Consider the following 20,383-nt stretch of genomic DNA (forward strand, 5'->3'; position numbering starts at 1 on the left):
CAGTATTCTCATTGTGGCTCTTAGGAAGGCTAAAACCTCAGTGACCTCATTTGTGACTGCCATCCTACCCTCTGGGTGTCTGTTCCCAGATTCAGGGCTAGCTATGTCCCATTTGCCTAGGACCCTCACTTTCTGCTGTATGTGTGTGACTCAAGAGCCTGTGAAGGTTCATGGTCAACCTCTTCACCATGGCCATAATAACCCAGTAGCTCCAGAGCCAGAGGAGACCCTTTTGCAAGAGGAATGCTTCATAATCCCTCCACATCTTTCCAGGTACCATAAGTTAGGAAGCCTGTAGGACAGGGTAGATGAGGACTCAGGTTCCACTGGCAGTTGGCCATGAAGTCATAGGGTTCTGATGAGAAAAGGAAGGTTCTAGACTAACTCGGCTGTACCTGCCTCCTTCAGCAGGATTCACTGAAGAGGCAGGTATAAGGGCAGGACCCCACTATCTCATACTTCAACTGCTCTCAGGGAATCCACAGCCTCTCCTCCTGAGTCATCTTCTTCCAGAGGTCCACAGTTTCCTCTCCAACCCTGTCTTCTCAAGATCCAGACCTTTCCTCTTGACCCTCACCTCTCTAGGTCCCACAGCCTCTCTAAATCCTTACCTACACTGGCCCAAAGCCTTCTCTTCTACACCTCAACTGGTCCCTAGTCCCTGCAGGTTTCTGGCCCTGATTACTTGCCTCCCTCCAGCCAACCTCTCAGCCACCCTGGCCTTGGTGTCCAGCTCTGGGTAGTAACAGGCGCTGATACCATAACCTGAGCTACAGGTGGTGACTGCTGGTGAAGCCATGTCAGGTGAGTGTAGAGGAGCGTCTATGGAGAGCAGTCCTGCTTCTGGACCTCATAGGGGCTGATAGAGCTGGCCAGGTGGGAAGTTTGCTATTCTTGCTTCCCAGAACTGTGTGTCCTCCCTCGGGGCCCTTAACCCCTCTTACCTCAACCTCTAGCAGGGCTGATCTCTGTGACTTAGTAAGGGCTGAGCTCAGGTTGGCATTGAGCAAGTTTACTGCTGAACCCATGCATGAGCTCCCAAGGTGCCTCCTTTCAGAGCTAGCAGACAGCTCCTCACTTGGACTTTCACCTCCTTCACAACTGAGCAATGTCACACTCGAGGACCTGGAGCTGCTCTTAACAGAAGGCCTAGCCAGTCCTGAGCCCTTGGGTGTGGAGACCCCGGAGAGGTATGAGTGCAATGGCCTGGTGTCCAGCTCCTTGGTCCCTGAACACGACACTCCTAAGCAGCGGAAACTGCTGGAGCAATGGTGAGCCTTGCTGAATATGAGGAACTGAGATGACATACTGAGGGAGTTAACCTCCAAGAGAGACCCAGCTTGACCCAGCTGCTCTGGCCCTGATCAGGGTAGCTGAGCTGCAGGCTGAGGTGGTTCGCCTGAGGGGACACAAGGACCGCTATGAGCATGTCACACTGGGCCTGCTTCGGGAGCTGCTGCAGCTCCGTGCCCAAGTGCAGCAGCAGGCCTCCGAGCTGCGCCAGCTGAGGCAAGAAGTGCAGCAGGCAGCTTGGAGCCCTGAGAAAGAGGCACTAGAGGTAAGACACTGGGCAGAGCAGCAGACATAAGCAAGCCGCCCTTTTCCTGGTGCTTGGAACAGCTTCTTGGACCCTAACCCTACTGATCCCAGTGGTTCCGTGCTCTGACTTCCTACACATCCACCTGTGTCAGTGCTGGAGGGACTTTGCAGACAGCATAGTTGGCCTGCCTAGTCCTTCTTTTCCTCCTCCTCCTTGCAGTTGTCTGGGCCCCAGAGCCAGAACCAGATAAAAGCCCTGGATAAAAGGTACACACAGAGACAAGCATAAGCTTCAGTGGGAGGGACTGGGGCCCACCCATGCTTCTTCCCACCGTAGCTGGTGTTAGGGCCCATGTGGGTGTCTGTTCTTCTAACTGGACTTGTTTAAGTAAACGATACCTATAATAGTCCAGTCAGACTGGGTTCTGCATACAGTGGGACAGACTGCACAGGTGGTGGGAGGCTGGTTGCAGAGCCCCATGGCTAGACCTGCAGCAACAAATGCTGCCTAGCTGCTCTGGGGCTGGCAGGGCAACTCCTTATGCCAGGCTGGTGGAGGTCCGAGGGGCTTTGACACAGATCAGGAGGACACAGGTGCTACAGGACTCAGAGCGGAAATGTACCGAGCAGGAGATAAGTCTCAGGTGGGCCAATTCCCTGGACTAACTCCAAACCAGTTTTGCATACACATTGGGAGTCTCAGGCCTGATCAAGGCTGAGGTCCTACCTGCCCTGTGTCCCTAGTGCCACCAGTGGGCCATCCTCTGCCATTAGTGATACACTGCTGACTACTGGGGGCCCCACCTGCCTGCTCCCCTTTATTAGGTGCCTTGCCCTCACTAGGGACTCCAAGGTTCCACTTCCCGTGCGTTACCTGAGCAGGTTGTGTACCCCAGCCTAAGAAGGAGCTAGGGCCCCAAAGCCCACCGGCCTCACTGTGGTTCCCCAGCTGAGTTGGTATTACCACACCTACTGCCTCTAGGGTGACCAAGCTGACTAACTTGCTGAGGCAAGAGGAGCAGGGCCGGGAAGCAGCCTGCAGCACCCTGCAGAGGAACCAAGAAGACACCAACCAAAAGGTGGACCGTGGGTTGGCCAAGATGCAGGTACCTCTTGAAAGCCAAGCCTAGCTAGCCTAGGCAGGAGCCATCTAAAGGTCTCTGAGTAGACCTCTAGTGTCCCGAGCCTCTGGCCTTGCCATCAGTGGGTCTCCCCTCCTGCAGATGTTTGCCAGTCTATATGATAACACAGAGGTAGGCTCACCGGTACTACCCTGTCCGATGTGGTAGCCTCTCATCACCTGGCATTGCCCATTCACTGACATTAGCTACATTCTCAGGCACTGAAAACCTACTCCTGCCACACAACCACGTTTCAAGTGCTGTGTGCCTCTAGTTTGGGGAACAGAAGGTGTGGGCAGGAGCAGAGACCTCTCACTGGCATCTCAGCCAACTATCAGAAAAGGAACATCTGGTCCTAAAGCCCCTTCTGTAGCTGTTTTCAGGCTTAGCATTTCCCTCATGTAGAAGTCACAAATCCCCAGGGTGGCATGTTCTCCCTTCTGCTTGGAGCCCTTAAGGGGTGGGGGTCTCTCTTCCTCATGGGGCTGAAGAATGGTCACGCACACCTGCCACCCGGCTCCTTGGCTCTATAAACAGAGACCAGTGACTACAGCTGCTGTTCTGTGTTTCCAGGGTCCTCACAGGACCGGGTGGGCAGAGCATACTGGGTACACCCAACTGTCCTAACATAATTTTGCTGCCCAGAGGTAGTGGCATCCCTCTCAGATCTCCTGGGAAGCTAATGCATTAGCATCAAGAGCACAAAAGCTTTAGGCTAAGGATTTCTTATGTGCTAGGCATGGAGGGTTCAGGCCCTTCGAAGGCTCTTCAGCGCTGGTGTTAGGACTTTACACCCCAATACCTGTTTTTATAATGAGCGTGTGTTTAGCACAGTGACAGTGGCAACTTTGGACAAGAGTTGGGAGGCTTCAAGGGAGGAGATCCTGTGAACTTGAAATGTTTGCTGTCTGTACAGAAAAAGTGGCTGAGGGATAGGTGTGTGGCTCAGTTGAGGGAGTACTCACCTAGCATGGACAAAGTTCTGGGTTCAACCTCCAGCACCCCTAAAACTGAGTGTGGTGGCACATGCTTGTAATTCTAACCTTTGGCAGCTAGAGACTAGATCAGAAGTTCATTATCATCTGCTACATGACAGATGTGAGGCCGGCCTAGGCTATACAGGACCCTATCTTTTTTTTTTTTTTTTTGCCAGAGCTGAGGACCAAACCCAGGCCTTGCGCTTGCTAGGCAAGCACTCTACCACTGAGCTAAATCCCCAACCCTGAGACCCTATCTTAAAAGAAAAAGTCTGGCAGTGGTGGCGCACACCTTTAATCCCAGCACTTAGGAGAAGAGGCAGGCTGATCTGAGTTCGAGGCCAGCCTGGTCTACAGAGCAAGTTCTAGGACTGCCAGGGCTACATAGAGAAACACTGTCTTGAAATGTGCCCCCCCCCAAAAAAAAAGAAAAAGAGGCCAACCATGTTTTAGGTTCCCCTTCTACAGGGGAGGAAGACCAGCAGTGGCTCAGATGATGTGAAAGCTTCCTTGAGACTACAGCCCAGGGCTGAGAGCTGGTCTGTTGGCAGAAGAACTCCTATGTCTGTGGAGAAGGTGATAGGTACATGGATATTGTGAGGTCGACGGTTTCTTAGGACTTTCTTTGGTACATGTAAGGAGGTGAGAGCCTCACTGTAAAGCTCTGGTTAACTTCAAACTCACAGCAACCCTCCTGTGAACCTCAGCCTCCTGAGTTCTGGAATTAGAAGCCTGTGCCACAACAGCTTTGTCAAATCCTAACATTCCTGGGGAGACATAAGAGAGACACGTATTCATTACAAATAGGGAAGGGGCCAACAGGTTAAAGAGAGATTGGAAGTCCAGCTTGGCAAATAAATAAGCTTCCTGGGGCTTCTTACAGGCACATGGGTAACACAGACAATGCAATACCAAAAAGCTCCCATGACCTCACCATCAAAATTTCACTTCTTCTCTATTCCAGCACTGGACTAGTTGGGTAGGAGGGAGTGGTGGTTGTGATTTCACAGAAAGGTCTTGTGACTCACCTTCCTCCCTCCCAGGGGGACCGTTAGCCCCATTCCCATAGACAGCTGTCTGCTTAGAACTGTTTCTCATGGCCGTGACTATGGACCAAGATCTCCAGAGGTCACCAGCTGCTCAACTCCATAATGGCACTGGCTATGTCAAGTCTTAAAGGAGACAACTGTACTACAGAGGGAGTGAGGTGGGGGGACAGAGGCTGGGTTGGACCTCGAACCTCTGTCCTGTGCCTCAGACCCTCAGAGCAGCAGAGAGAGGAGGCAAAGCCCAAAGGATTACATCTAGCGCTCCCTCCCACCCTCTTTTTTTGCTTGTTTGTTTGTTTGTTTGTTTGTTTTGAGACAGGGTTTCTCTGTAACTGTGGAGCCTGTCCTGGACTAGTTCTGTAGACCAGGCTGGTGTCAAACTCACAGAGATCCACCTGCCTCTGCCTCCTGAGTGCTGGGATTACAGGCGTGCACCACCACTGCCGCTGCCATTGCCGCCGCCACCGCCACCACCACCACCTGGCCCCTCCCACCCTCTTGATGAGGTCTGTGCATGGGGTGTTCCCACATGGATGGAATGCTCTCACATACTGGGTGTGTTTTCACATCTGCTTCTCTTACCAAGGCGCCAGCTCAGCACGGAATTCAGTGCCCACTGTACAACCTTCCCTAGATACATCTGGGGCTCTGAATGTGCGTCAAACTGTCCAGACCCCTGTGTTCTTAACCTTTAGGTCGCTTCCTGGCCCATGAGCTAGTGTTTTGGGGGACAGTGGATCCTATCTGCCTGACCTTCCTTCCTGCCCAATGCATGCAGCCTGCCTATGCAGGGATTGGGAACATGGGGGAATGTGACCTGGATGAGAGAATGGATACTCCAGGCAGGGAAGGATGTCCAGTGGGGAGGCTTCAGGTGACTGTGTGACCCCTCCCAGGACCAGGTGACTAAATTCAGTGAGGATCTGAGCATCCGCTTCCTAAAGAGGGAGACCAAACTGTGCAGCTTTCTTCAGAAGTGTTTCATGGCCATGGAGCAGGTGAGGGCCGGGCCGGGGCCCAGCGTCATCATGGATCGCCCACTGGTGGGGTCACAAGTTCACAGCAGCTAGTGCTGTCTCCACAGAGAATGAAATCTTCAGAGAGCACACGACTGAGGGCAGAAAGCAGCCTTCGAGAAGAGCTGGAGAGCCGGTGGCAGAAGCTGCATGAACTAACAGAGGAGCGCTTGCGGGCCCTGCGGACACAGCGTGAGGTGGGCCTGCTGGCCAGGTGGGCTGGGAGATGTAGGGTAGTCACCAAGGCTCAGGGCCACTTCCGCCACAGCAGGAGGAGGAAGGTCACCTGCTGGAGCAGTGCCGAGGCCTGGACAAAGCCGTGGTCTATCTGACTAAGTTTGTGCGACAGAACCAGGTGTCACTGAATCGTGTCCTGTTGGCTGAACAGAAGGCTCGGTGGGTGTCACGTCAGGACAATGGGCCACCCAGTCCCTTGCTCAGCTAATCACTGGCTGAGCTCAGCCGGGGAATGCCCTGCCCCAACCCCTGCAGCTGCAAGTTAAGCACTAGGCCAGTTGGATATGCTATGACAGACTAGCAGCCCTCTGCCAGAGCTCCTGTTCCTTCACCCTGACCCTTGCTCACAGCTCTTTCTTGGTAGCACCCATCCTCTGGTCCATGGAATCACCTGGAAGGTCCCAGTGCTAGCAACCAGGTCCCCTCACTGGCTAGTGCTAAGGGACAGTTTGAGCATCAATGTGCAGGGAGGCCAAGGTGAGCTTGGAGGAGAGCCAGGCCGGAGAGCTGGCTACATACGTCCATGAGAATCTGGAGGCTGTGCAGATGGCTGGCAAGCTAGCCCAGCAGGAAACCCAGGATGCACTGGAACTGGTAAGGGGCTGAGTGAGGTGGTGGTCAGCAGGGATCCCTGTGTACATAGGCATCTGGCTAGAGCCTCCTTGACCCCATACTGTCTCCTGCAGCTCCAAGAGAAGAGCCAGGTCCTAGAGGGGTCAGTGGCAGGGCTGGACCAGAAGCTGAAGGACCTGAATGACCACTGTCTAGCTCTGAGCTGGAAGCTAGACCTGCAGGAGCGAACAGTAGACCTGAAGCTGTCCCAGGTGAGGCGGGCAGACCCACAAGGAAGGGCAGTAAAGAAGATGGGGCTGAGGGTAGAGACCTGAGCTCTGGACCAGGCAGGGTGGCTCCTGCGGTACCCGCAGCCCCTTGGCACTCCCTCTTTCTCTTTCTCCTTCCTTCTTTCCTTTCTTTCTTTCAACAATTCCCCTTTCACCCAAGAGGTCGTGGTGCACGCCTTTAATTGTAGTACTCGGGAGGAAGAGGCAGGTAGATCTCTGTGAGTTTGAGGCCAGCCCGGTCTACAAAGTGAGTTCCAGACCAGCCAGAAACCCTGCTTGAAAGAGCAAAAAAACAAACAAAAACCCCACAAACAAACAAACAAAAAACCTCAAACACTTTTTAAAGGATATAGTTCAGTGGGTTTGGTTTGGTTTTATATTTTGTTTGTTTCTTTATATATGTGTGTGTGTGTGTGTGTGTGTGTGTGTGTGTGTGTGTGTGTGTGTGTATACACACACATATATATATATGTCTGTGTGTACCTTATCATATGTGTGTGAGTGCTCAAATAGGCCAGAGGAGGGCATCAATCTCCTGAAGCTGAAGTTATAGATGATTGTGAGCCATGGGAACCAAACTCCAGTCCTCCGGAAGAGCAGCAAGTGCTTTTAACTGCAGATCCATTTCTTCAGCCCATTTTTTTTTTTATTGTTGTTTTGTTTTAAGAGAATACCTTGCCATGTAGCCTAGGCTGGCCTGACACTCCTAATTTCCCTGCCTTAGCCTCCTGAGTGTCGGGATCACATGTCTGAGCTCAGCCCTAGTCCTACCTAAAACCCAGTGGTTTTAGTACATTCATAGAAAAGTTATCAGCCAAGACAGCTTCAAAGCTTTCTCATTACTTAAGATAGAAACCCCAGAGTCTAACAGTCTCTCTTCTCCTCCATCTAGCTCTGATTTGTGTGCACTAGGCTTGGGTTTCTCTCTTGAGTTGCCTTCATGGGTCATTCCTGTTCTATGGACTCACGCTTCACCCCTTTACAGCTGGATAATGTTCCCACGTGTGGACAGGCCATGCTTCACTTATCCCTCTGTTGATAGACGCAAGGGGCTGTTTGTTCTCTTTCGTAGCTCCTGTGACCACGCTCTCTGGTGTGTCTCTGTGACCACCATGGCTGCCATAGGCCTGGCAACTCTGTTCTCTGCAGTTGCTGTCTGAGCACCTGCAGGTCTATATACAAACATACTTAGAGCCAGACACTCTGCCTCCTGGCTTGGTCAGCCCAGTCTACCCCTCTGTGTACCAGCCCTCACTGGATGTTGAAATTGTAGGTGCAGGCTGCATGGGAAGGTGTGGAGAGGAAGTCCCTGCAGGGTCTGGTCCAGTGGCTGAAAGAGGTCTCAGCTCACTTGCAGGAGGTGCAGGAAAAAGTGAACAGCCTGCCCCAGCAGGTGGGTAAGGCCAGGGTGCAGCCAGCCTGCAAGATCCAGGTCTTGGCTGGGCTTGAGCTAGCCTGGTGCTTCCAGTGACTCTACTGAGTCACCTTGGGCTCCTACATCTTCCACATTTCAGATAGAAAGTGTCTCCAACAAGTGTGTCCTTCACCAGAGTGATGTGGATCTGAAGATCTCTGTTGAGGGCAAGGCCAGGTGAGACTCAAAGCCTCCCAGGCCCCTGGGAGGTACAGAAACTCATGGGACCTCCTGATCGTCCCTGGTCCCCACAGTACTCTTCCAAGCCCCGTACCTCTGCACCTGTGCTTGCTGTCCCCAGCCAGTCCCACCCTGAGCTCTACCTCCTGTGGTATAGCCTGCATGCACTCTCAAGTTTAGCCCTATGACAGCCTCAGGAATCCTAGCTCTGGGCTAAGCCTTCTTCCTTGTCTCTGGGACCCCCCTACAACCAGCCCTTGGTGCCCACAGAGAGTTTGAAGTTGAAGCTGTACGACAGGAGCTAGCCACCATGCTGACATCTGTGCAGTTTCTGAAGGAGGAGAACCCTGGGCGTAAGATTGCAGAGATCCAGGGCCAGCTGGCCACGGTATCCCTTGGGCCCCAGGAAGCCACCTGTATCTGCTTCCCTAAACTCCAGGGTGTTGGTGATTCTGTAGTAGTGGGTACATCTGGACGTCGGCAGTCCATGTCTACCCATGATTGTTTAGTTCCAGAAACAAATAATAAAGTTAGAGAACAGCCTCCAGGCCAACAAGACCATCCAGAACCTCAAGTTTAATAATGAGACCAAGCTGGTGAGAGGAAACTCGTGGAGAACCACTGACCCCCTTTCCCTCTGCCTACCTGTCCCAAGTCCCTCTGTGCCTGTCTTCATGGGTCCCCAGGCAGTTCACTAGCAGGGTGGTGCTGAACAGTGTTTCCTGGTCATGAGGCCCTGCTGCCGGACTTCCTCCCTAGAAGATGTCCCCCCACACACACATCCTCTGCCCACCCCTGTGACACAGTCCCCATTTCTCTGCAGTGGTCCTCCCGTCTCCCCACGGGCCCTGTTAACACTGTACCTCTGCACTTGCAGCGCACAGAGGAGATTGCAACGCTGCGTGAGAGCATGCTGAGCCTGTGGAGTGAGGAGGGCCCCTGGCCGCTGACACTGGGCAGCAAGCGGGTATTCATGTCCCTGGTGAGGCAGCGGTTCTTCATCAAGGACATAGCCCTGGCCGAGCTGGTCTCTGTGAACTCCTGGGGCGTGTATCAGGCTGTGAGGTGGGCAGCTGAGAGCCTGGGTCTCCTAAGGGTAGCAGCCCAGCCACAAGGAGTTGTGTTGTGGATGAGCTGTGTCTCTGGGCAGGTGGCTTCAGTGGAAGACAGTCCTCTTGAACTTGGTGGCCCAGCAAAGGCCAAGAGCAATCTCAGCGATGACCCACTGGAAGCCTGTACCCAAGATCATGTCTCTGACCCTGTCCCAGGAATAAAGATGCCAGTTCTCGTACCTATTGGAGCCAGAGTCTCCTGTTGTCTGATGGAATGACTTTTCCGCAGCTCATAGGCCTGATAAGGGGTCAAGTAGTGAGAGAGACCAAAATCAGAAGGCCCGAGTTGTTTGACCCTGGAGGACCCTTCCTGCCCTGCCTAGCCCAAGGCTCCTTTATCACTTTTCATGGCATTTCTGGCAGAGGCACCCAGGCTGCACCTGTCAGGACCCACTCCGGCTGCCTGTGAGGACAAATGTAAGGAGTGAGGACATGGAGTGTGTCCTCAAATGATCCTCATCCCTGCCCAGCTGCCATTAACACTGAAGTGCCACCAAGGAAGCCACTGTGAGCATCCATCTGGAGAGTCAATATCTGTTTCTTTGTGTAATCAAGTAGTGTCCCTCTCGGCCGAGCTGTGGTGGCACACGCCTTTAATCCCAGCACTTGGGAGGGCAGAAGCAGTCGGATTTCTGTGAGTTCGAGGCCAGCCTAGTCCCCAAAGCGAGTTCTAGGAAAGGCGCAAAGCTACACAGAGAAACCCTGTCTCGAAAAACAAAACAAAACAACAACAACAACAACAACAAAAAGTAGTGTCCCTCTTATGGCCTCTTGAGAAAATCTGGCCTTTGCATGAAGCTCCTAGTCCTCGCCACCAGCCTAGCTGAGGAGACGGTATATAGAATCATCAGCTCTGGCCCTGCAGAGAGAGACAGCAGGGAGGGCTAACCTTATCTGGTCCCTAACCCAGCCACCCTTTGCCACTGACTTGAATCTTGGGGCTGGCTTGGTAAAGAATGGCTCTCCCCAGCGTGACTCACAGTTCTTGCCTAAGTTCTGTCCACTTCCTGTGGGCAGAGTTTTGAGGCCTGCTGTGTATAGTGGGATCCTCCAAGAACTAGAAGGCAGGTGTGGCTAGGTCTAGACAAGCATTTGCTCTCCCTACTCAGTGCTGGTGGCAGAGTTCTAGGCTCAGGATAAGCTCAGATCCTCTCAGGCCTGCTCTTCTCTTGAGGGGAGAGTCAACTGCTTGGTTGCTTGGATAGACCTACTAGGGAGGTGCCTGGGCTACAGGAAGGAGAGGCTGGGTGCCTGAGAAAGGGCCACTGCTGTCCCAGCACAATCCTGACCCTCCTACTCATTAGATCTCAGTCAGTTGTGTTCCCTCCAGGCCCTGGGTACCTCCACTCTGCAGCTCAGCGCTACCCTCAGCAGACCAGCTGGCCAGAAGATCACTAAAATCTGGTGTGTCTGGATGCAATAGGCCTAGTGGGTTGGGCACAGGCTCCTTCCAGAAGGATGGTGGCAACTTCCTTTGGGTCATGGGGGTAATGTGGCTGTACTTGCGCTCTAGCCTCAGTCTTTGACAAGCTGACACTCTGGGCCTGGAGAACTGCAGAAGCCCATAATCAAAGAGCTCAGCCAGGGGGCCCAGTGGTGGTACCCTGTCTCTGTGGCCCAGCCTGTGCACCTGACCCTCAGGCCCCCCAGGCAAATGCACACTGAGTTCAGGAGCCTCCTCATCCTCTGGGGGCCCATCCTGGGCCAGGCATACTAGGTCAGCATAGTACAGATCCTGGGCAGAGCAGCTGGCTGGTTGGCTGTCAGAATAGATGTCATGGGCATCTGGTTCTTGCCCTGTGTCCTTTCGTCCAAAGTACCGCTGGATGTCGCCACTGATGAGCTCTGAGAAGCGCAGCAGCTGCATTGGGGTCTCAGGGCTGCTGGGACTCTGGAGAGCCACTTCTGAGCTCTGGGAGTCTGGTCTACAGCCCTGTGGTACCTCATCTTGCAACTCCTGGTCTCCCTCTCCCTCTTCCTCCTCCTCCTCCTCCTCTTCTTCCTCTTCAGAAGTTTCTGGAGCCTCCAGGTCTGTAGGCAGGAAGGACTGGTGTGTTGGTAGAGGCAACCGGAAGTCACAGACAGACCGTATCACACCAGCAGCCATCTTGTTGGAGTTCCAAAATTCTGGCGGGGTGGTGGTGGTGGTGGTCCTGGGGTAGCAGACACAGGCTAAGAGGGAAGTGAAAAGGCAGGTTGGCAAGTTAGGGATGACAGTGCCCGCTGGACACAGCCTGAATGTATGGTCCTGAGAAGGCTGCCTTGGCTCTTTTCTCTCTTGATCCCTGGGCCTCCTGAGCTTAGAGGACCTACCTGCCTTAGTCAGAGAGGTGTACAGGATCCTCTTGTATAGGGCAGGGCCATCACTGTACAGAGGAATCATTAGAACCAACACAGTTGTAATCATGCAGGCCACAGAGTAGGATAGGAAGCAGAAGTCCTAGAGATCAGTACTATCCAGACAGGCAGGGACAGGCACTGGACAAAGAGTCTACCTTGTCCCAGCATTGGTCCTGGAGACAGGACCAACACGGGCCTTCATAGGTCCAGAACCCTGGCAGATACTGTGGGAAGCTTCAAGGGCTGTGGTGGCCAAAGAGCCCCACCCAACCTGGTTCCAACGTAGCTACAGTCACAGCTCTGGGGTTCTTTACATTGTTGGGGTTTAGTTTGGGTTGTTTTTGTTTGTTTGTTTGTTTTTGGTTTTCCTGGAACTTGCTTTGTAAACTGGACTGGTCTTAAACTCACAGAGGATGCCTGTCCCTGCCTCCAGAGTTCTGGGATTAAGGGCATGTGCCACCATTCCTGGGTAGGGTTTCTTGTTTTTTAAGTAAAGGGTCTAGCCTGGCATTGGTGGTGTGCGCCTTTAATCCCAGCACTCAGGAGGCGGAAGCAGGTGGGTCTCTGTGAGTTCGAGGCCAGCCTGGTCTACAGAGTGAGTTCCAGGACAGCCAGGGCAACACAGAGAAACCCTGTCTTGAAAAATACCAAAAAGCAAAGAAAAGAGTCTCAATCTGAGCACGGTGACATATGCCTTTAATCTCAGTACTCAGAAGCAGAGGCAGGCAGATCTCCGGGTTCAAGGCCAGCCTAGTCTACAGAGTGAGCACCAGGACAGCCAGGGCTACACAGAGAAACACTGTCTAGAAAAACTTAAAAAAAAAAAAAAAAAGAAGAAGAAGAAGAAGAAGAAGAAGAAGAAAAAGAAAGGAGTCTCACTTGGAGAACCTGCATCAATCTTGCCTTAGCCTCCTGAATGCAGGAATGATAGGCATGAGCCACCACACCCAGCTAGCCCTGAGTTTTGATACTTGATCACAATAGGAGAATACCTGAGTGTCCCCCATGCAGGCCTCCTGCTGAGGGTGGGAGGGACAGATGAAAGATCCCTAAAGAAGTGGACCCCACGGATTGCTGTGCAAGTCCAGAAATGCGCAAGGACAACTACAGAACCTGAGGAAGAGGAGGTGGTTGGGAGAATAATGGCTAGTGGCCCTGAAATGGCTGAATCTGGATCCTAGAGGCACCAGGCTCCTTCACAGAGAAAGGTGAGCAAGCATCTAACTAGGTGTATTAGAAGAGGATCTGTCTCTCTGAGAGGCCGGGGTATGAGTGGCCCTTGGTCAGATCCCCTCAGGGTCAAACTACACAGCCCCTCCCTGCTATGCTAAAACCCTGAGTTTGGGAAGCAGAGGCTGGCCACTTCCATGTCCTACATTGCTGGATCCCCCTGTCCCAGGGGGTGTCCTGGGGTCCTGACACCAACCTTTGAGGATGATTGCTAATGGAGAGCTCAGTGCAGACATATTCCCTGTGGGAGGGACTCCCCCCTCATCCCTCCTCACCATCCCAGAAGACTCCAGCCCACACACACACCCAGGCTCCTACCTGACTAGGACTGAAGCGCTCACTCAGCAGGCCCACCTCCACCTGGGGTGCAAGCATTTATAGCTGGGCTCCACAACTGCCTGAGGCTGGCAAATATTTGGCAACGGCATTGTCATCGCAGACTGGTCAAACAGATCCCGTTTGCTTTAGCACCCAGCAACCAGAGCCCCGCGGGGGGAGTGCCCGCAGACCGCCTCACCTGCACGCAGCCTGCCTGGGGACCGTGGAGTGTTTGCCTCAGGCCCAGCTGGCCCACACCCTGGACCCGAGGACCCTTATCTGTGCTGCTGATTGGGGCCCCATCCAAGCCTTGTCAAATAGGCGGAAAATTAAATTTCATGCTATTTTGAGTTCTGGAGTACGCCTCTCCAGAGGACATCCTGCCTGCAGTGCATGCTATAAACCATGCTCTGCAGCAACAGCACAGGGACAACGGGAAGGGACTGAGGCTATGCAGCACCCACCAGGTCCAAGATGGATTGCAGCCTTATAACCTCTTCCAAGCTTCTCCAGCCTCTGGGCCTTTGTGCTGAGATCAACCGTAACCACGGGGAGGACTGAGAAGGACTCTCCTATAGAAGCTGCCACCCACTTGCCCAGAAACCCAGCTGTAATTGTAGTTAGTCTGATTGAACCCACTGCTGTCCTGAGCATCCTTGGTGGGGTTGGCACAAGGCACCTCCCTTCTCTGAATGCTCTTACACCTAAGCAAAGTTGGGGGGTTCCAGTGCTTGCCTGTCCTCTGCAGTCCTCCTGAGCCCCTCTGCCTTTCTGGTGGTATATTAGCTTCCTCTGGCTTCTTTAATCACTGACCCCAAATTGGGTGGTTTTAGAACAACAGGAAATTGTTCTCTGTCCTTTTGGAGGCCAGAGTCCAAACTGAGATGTCAGCAAGGCTGGTTCCTTCTGGAAAGCTGAGGAGCTCCTCGGGCTGCCAGCCACTTGGTGTCCCTGGTCTTGAAGCCTGTCATTACCATCAATGCTGGCATCTTCATACAGGCTTTCACTTTTTTAAAACCTTGAGACAAGGTCTGGCTGTACAGCCTATGCTGGCCGTCAACTAGTGGCCATCTGAGTGTTGGGTTTGCTGGCCTGCACTACCAGGCTTGGCTGGCAGTTCTTACAAGGGTGTTCACCAGAGACTTTAGGGCCACCTAAATCCAGCACATCCTCAACTTCACTAGTCACGTCAACAAAAACTTTCTTCCAAATATATTCAGACCCCGTGGCTTAGGGTGGACGTGCACTTAATGAGGACACTATTCTAGTCGATCCAGGTCCCCTCCAGGAAGAATGTGGCCTCCGGGGCATTCAGCTGCCCTGAAGTAGCCCCAGCGAATTCAAGTGTCACCAACTATGGTTTCTCCTGTTGGGGCTAGTTCCAGGGCAGGGAAGTAGCTCATCATGGCACGCCTTCACTATCTTGGGCCCCAAGCATTTGCTGATTGTCTCTCAGTCCGGCTCTTCACCTGGCCAAGGGGTGTAGAGAGATATGGGCACCGTTTACTTTCCCGGGCCCTTCCCTGTTCCAGACACCACCCCCACTTCAGGCAAGGACAGCACTTGGATTTCAAGCCTGTGTAACCCTCTTGGGACTCTAATCTTCAGGCTGAGGGTATGTCACCTGCACACTGGCCTTCAGCCTTTTCCTGCCCCTGAGCCCATACTTGATGGCTTCAGTCAGTTTGTGGCTCCTGGAGGTAGGTAGGAGGTAAGTGAACTCCCCACCTGAAAAAAAAAAAAAGGCCGGGCAGTGGTGCCACAAGCCTTTTATCCCAGCACTTGGGAATCAGAGGCAGGTGGATCTCTGTGAGTTCGAGGCCAGCCTGGTCTACAGAGTGAGTTCCAGAACAGGCTCCAAAAGCTACACAGAGAAACCCTGTCTTGAAAAACAAAACAAAACATAAAAGATACTTCCCACCTGGTCACTGTAGTCAGGACCCTCACCCAGCAGGGGAAAGCCAGAGGGATATGAAAAGACCTCAGGGATGAGACTCTCCAAGGGCTAGGCTGAATTGGGGATGTGCTGAGATTGGCAGACTTCTTGCCTGGAGTGCCCAAAGCTCAGGGTTAGATCTCCAGTGCCATATAAACTGCACATGATGGTGCATGCCTATGATCCCAGCATTGAGAGGTGATCCTTAGCAAGTTCAAGGCCACACTAGGCTACATGAGACCCTGTGACAAAACAACCTGTAGGCAAGGCTGATACCCTGGCATAGATGTCTGGAAAGCAGCTCACACCATAGGTTGTATGCCTGGAGAAGGGCAGCATGGAGCGAGGCTAACTTCTGCCGTGGAATGAAGTGTGCCTGGCTAGGCCCAGTTCTGAGTATCCATTTTGCTCTGGATTCCATTTACTTCTGACCATGTCAGGTTCCAGGGTCTAAAAACACTCACCACTCTTGGCTATGGGTGACACCTCAGTCAGCTCACCCAAACCTGCAGGAGGACCAGGTGTGGGGGAGGGGGTGCAGTTGCTCGGAGCTGAAGCCACATCACCCTCTACTGCTGGTTGTGAGAAGGACACGCTGGCCCAGGAAAGGGATGAAAACATGTGGATGATGTAACACTGACAGGTGGGTCTGGGGTCTACAGCTGTGCACTTGCTGAACAGGCAGGGAAGAGGTAGCCAGGGCCTCGGGGAGTTGGGTAGAGTACCCAGAAGGGCAGGTGGGTTGTGGCCTGCATTCCACCCCGACCAGCACCGGACACAGGGAAGACATACTGAGGCTGTGGGTGCAGACTGCCACCACTCACTTGGTCAAGCCTTGGGCTTTCTGGACCTCGGGCTGGGTGCTTCAAGGGGAGGACACGGGACACAATTCTGCCCTGGAGAAGGGCCCACCTGTGTGACCAAAGAATGGGCTTTGGAAGAGCTGGGTGTGAGGTAGGGGATGTAGATGGACAAACTGAGGCAGGCAGAGTGTCCCAACAGAGGAAAGCATCTGAAAAGACCCAGCCACCACCAAGGAGCTAGGATCCCCAAGGTCCTCACAGAGTCATCATACAGAGCTGGGAGGCCAGACAGTCTGAGGCTAGAAGATGCTCCATGGCTGGTTTTGAAGATAAAGGAAAGGGCCATGAGCCGAGGGATTTGGGGACTTTCAGAAGCTGGGAAACATAAGGAATCCAGTTTTCCTTGCAGTCTGGAATGTCATCCATGCCTTAATTTCAGGCCAGTGAAACTCTCCTGGACCCTAAACCCTTCTTGGGAAACCCACCTAGGCCACACAGCTGACATCATAAACATTGGCACAACAAGAACACCATAATAAGAGTCATGCCTGCAGATGAGGCTGAGTGGATTTGTAGGACCCTGTGGCTCCCAGCATGGGGAATCCCCTCTACCAATGTCCTAATTGAGATCATGCTCAGGTGAGGTCAAGAAGTCCAGAGCTGCTGAGTGGTGGTGGTGCACACCTTTAATCCCAGCACTTGGGAGGCAGAGACAGGTCGATCTCTCTGAGTTCAAAGCCAGCCTAGTTTACAGAGTGAGTTTTGGGACAGCCAGGGCTACACAGAGAAACCCTGTTTAAAAAAAAAAAGAAAAGAGAACTCCAGAGCCAAACAATGGCTGTGGTGGTCCATGATTGTAATCTTAGCCCTGGGGAGGCAGAGACAGGAGGACCCTGGGATCCAGCTAACCTCACCTTCTTGAGTTTCAAACCAGTATGGACTGTCAGAAAATAAAAAGGTAAGGCTGGGTGTGGTGGCACAAGATTTTAATTCCAGCACTTGGGAGGCAAAGCCAGGCAGATCTTTGTGAGTTCATGGCCAGCCTGGTTTATATAGTGAGTTCCAGGACAAGCCAGAGTTACCTAAAGAGACTGAGAAACCACACCTAAAGTTGTCCTCTGGCCTCCACATACATGTATATACACATTCACAAGTGCCCTTCCCACATACATGCACATCCCATGACACATGCACATACATATCATACACACACATATACAAGCACACATGCAAGGAAACCAAAGAACACCAGAGCCTCAGCTGTTTCCTATGTATGGAGAGACCCTCTCCTGCACAAGGAGGGCAGGGGAGGTCATTCCCCAGGGCTGCCTCCTCCCCAGTGCTTGGGTTTTACCATACCCCCACCCCACCTCCACCCCTTCCTTCCCCCTTGTCTAACTAACCCAGGCATGTGAACATGGGAGGCCTTTGACGGCTTTAAGTCCTGACCTGACCAGATGCAGAGATGCTCACTGGTGCTGGCTGAGAGAAGGCTGTCCACTGACAGGGCCTTGTCCTCATCCTGGAGTAATCCTGACGCTCTTCACTGCCTGGCAAGAGACTGTGGGGAAAGCCACAAGCTAGGATGGAAGATTCTAAAATGGGGGAGAAACCAGAGCAGATAGCTGTCTGGGAAGAGAAGCCGATGGGGCCTTCATGGGGCCGGGAGGCCTGAAGGAGGAAGCCAGAGTGCTGCTGCAAGGGAACGGAATGGGGATCTCACAGGGGCAGATGGAGAGTGCCAGTGGAGGGAGACCCAGAGACTTAGAGACTGTGGTTAGGGAGTCAGCCCACCTTTTCACCCCTGATGCATTGTCAGCCATGTTCACGGCAGACTAGGTGTCCTGAAGGTAGAGACTGAACTACAGCTTTGTCTCTGGTAAGGCTTGGTTGGAGGACTCTGGTCAATGGAGACATACCCTTTCCTAGAACAGTTGCCTCATATGTCTATTAGTTATAGTGGTTACAGCAGTTAGTGGGTGGATAAGGCCAGTCCGAGTCCCTGTCACCCTGGCTTTGTCACCTGCCCATTCGAGACCCTGGAGGAGGCTGGGGCTGAAGCATATGTCCCAGCATCTGCTCCTAACTGGGCAATGGTTTGGGTTGGGCCCAGCAAATCTCTTTGCCCGCTGTCTCTTGCCCCGCCAGCCTGCACCCACTGTCAGGCCTCAGACCCTGGGAGAGCACGACTCTGCTCTTACAGAGACACAGACCTGCCTGCCCCCAGGCACCTGGTATCTATTTTCCTGGGAAAATCAATAGCTCCAATATGTCAGCTCTTAAGTGGAGCTACAATAAATTACCCTGCCATTAAGCACAGTGACGGCTGCCGCCTCTGCCTCCCCATTAGAGAGACATTAGGCTTCCTATGAAATTTCTCTGTGTGCTTTGCAATAATAAGGGCTGAGGTGTTGGTTTATGTCCCTGAGGAGCCAGGCAAAGGCTCCATATACATTATGGTGGCATATCACATCTTGGAGCTTCTACTACAGGGCTGCCTCTTCTCCAGTTTCCTAGCCAGGCTCCTGTAGCAGAACCTGCTAGAAAGAGTGGTTTCTCCAATAATGTTTGTTGGAGGATGGTTGCTCCAGGAGTAGGTGGCTAAGGAATGGGGTCCAAGGACACAGGGCACTGCCCTGGACCAGATGCCTTCAGGAGCAGAGTGATGCAAAGGTGGTGTCTATATCAGTTGCTGGTTCTGTGACTGAGCGCCATAAACTTGGTAACTTAAAACAACAGACCTGTGGGGCTGCAGAGAGGGCACAGCAGTTCAGAGCATTGGCTGCTCTTACAGAGGACCTGGGTTCTGTTCCCAGCATCAACATGATGGCTCACAACCATCCCTAACTACAGTTTCAGGGGATCCAGCACCCTCTTCTGGCCTCCACCGGCACCAGGCACACACACAGTGCACATACATATATTCATTGCAAAACACATACACATAAAATAGACATTTATTTTTCAAAGGGAGGGTTCTCTGTGTAGCCCTGGCTGTCCTGGAACTGGCTCTGTAGACAAGGCTGTCCTGGAACTCAGTGATCTGCCTGCCTCTGCCTCCTGAGTGCTGGAGTTAAAGGTGTGTGCCACCACTGTCCAGGTTAAAAATTTTTTAAAGATTTATTTATGCCAGGCAGTGGTGGCGCACACCTTTAATCCCAGCACTTGGGAGGCAGAGGCAGGAGGATCTTTGTGAGTTCGAGGCCAGCCTGGGCTACCGAGCGAGATCCAGGAAAGGTGCAAAGCTACACAGAGAAACCCTGTCTTGAAAAAACAAACCAACAAAAAAAAAAGATTTATTTATTTATGTATGTGAGAGCTCTACTTGTGTGTAGCACCTGCATGAGAGAAGAGAGCCTCAGAGAGAAGAGGAGGGCATCTGATCCCATTGTAGAAGATTGTGAGCCACCATGTGGTTGCTAGGAATTGAACTCAGGACTTCTGGAAGAGCAGTCAGTGCTCTTAACCACTGAGCCATCTCTCCAGCCCCCAGATTAAAAATTTTTTAAATTAAAAAAGAGGGTGTATGGGCTGGAGAGATGGCTCAGCAGTTAAGAGCACTGACTGTTCTTCCAGAGGTCCTGAGTTCAATTTCCCAGGAACCACATGGTGGCTCACAATCATCTATAAGGAGATCTGGCACCCTCTTCTGTATACTAAATAAATAAGTCTTAAAAAAAAAAAAAAAAAGAGATGTAGGCCAGGCAGTGGTGGCACACCCCTTTAATCCTAGCTCTTGGGAGGCAGAGGCAGGAGGATCTCTGTGAGTTTGAGGCCAGCCTGGTCTACAGAGCTAGTCCAAGACAGCCAGGGCTACACAAAGAAGCCCTGTCTTGAAAAACAAGAACCAGGGAGGATGTATTCCTGATGGGCTGGACTAAAGGTGTTCGCCGCCACCACTCAGCTTACAAAAGACTTTTCTGTGGCTGGTAAGGCTCCAATTTGGGTCCTCATGCTTGCATGGCCGGCACTTTACAGACTGAGCTGTCCCCACCCCCCAGCCCTAAGTTGTCTATTTCTGTCTCTGATCTGAGACAGTCATTGAGAATGAGATGGGCTCACTGGTCATTGTCAGAGGCTGGCCCACCCCAGGGTGAAACTAACTCTTGCTTCACCTCCTTGTTTGGTCCCATGGCCTGTCCTAGGCAGCTTGTCTGGCTTCTCTAGAGTCCTGTCCAGGAGCCTGGCTCCCTTCACACCTTGGGGCCTCATGAGCTCTACCTCCTTCAGGAAGCCAGTCCACCCCACCCTCCCAGCTTACACATTACC

At 52.7% G+C, this 20,383-nt stretch overlaps 2 protein-coding genes across 2 annotated transcripts; one reads left to right on the forward strand and one right to left on the reverse strand.

The window, feature by feature from the left end:
- Nucleotides 1-1,026: 1,026 nt before the first annotated feature.
- On the forward strand, nucleotides 1,027-9,651 carry Ccdc154 (coiled-coil domain containing 154). The gene is made up of 16 exons (XM_036194650.1): nucleotides 1,027-1,271; nucleotides 1,369-1,558; nucleotides 1,760-1,806; nucleotides 2,088-2,183; nucleotides 2,522-2,645; nucleotides 5,583-5,684; nucleotides 5,771-5,899; nucleotides 5,974-6,098; nucleotides 6,407-6,533; nucleotides 6,626-6,763; nucleotides 8,055-8,174; nucleotides 8,296-8,372; nucleotides 8,646-8,763; nucleotides 8,885-8,971; nucleotides 9,253-9,440; nucleotides 9,526-9,651. The coding sequence occupies exons 1-16, from the start codon at nucleotides 1,027-1,029 to the stop codon at nucleotides 9,647-9,649; spliced, it is 2,037 nt and encodes a 678-aa protein (XP_036050543.1). The 3' UTR covers nucleotides 9,650-9,651.
- A 1,136-nt stretch (nucleotides 9,652-10,787) lies between these two features.
- Percc1 (proline and glutamate rich with coiled coil 1) lies at nucleotides 10,788-11,594 on the reverse strand. Its single transcript, XM_036195533.1, has one exon. It carries the CDS (start codon nucleotides 11,592-11,594, stop codon nucleotides 10,788-10,790), a length of 807 nt encoding a protein of 268 aa, XP_036051426.1.
- Nucleotides 11,595-20,383: the final 8,789 nt, after the last annotated feature.

The sequence above is a fragment of the Onychomys torridus genome, chromosome 8 (assembly GCF_903995425.1).
Source record: "Onychomys torridus chromosome 8, mOncTor1.1, whole genome shotgun sequence".
In the NCBI taxonomy this organism is placed as follows: Eukaryota; Metazoa; Chordata; class Mammalia; order Rodentia; family Cricetidae; genus Onychomys; species Onychomys torridus.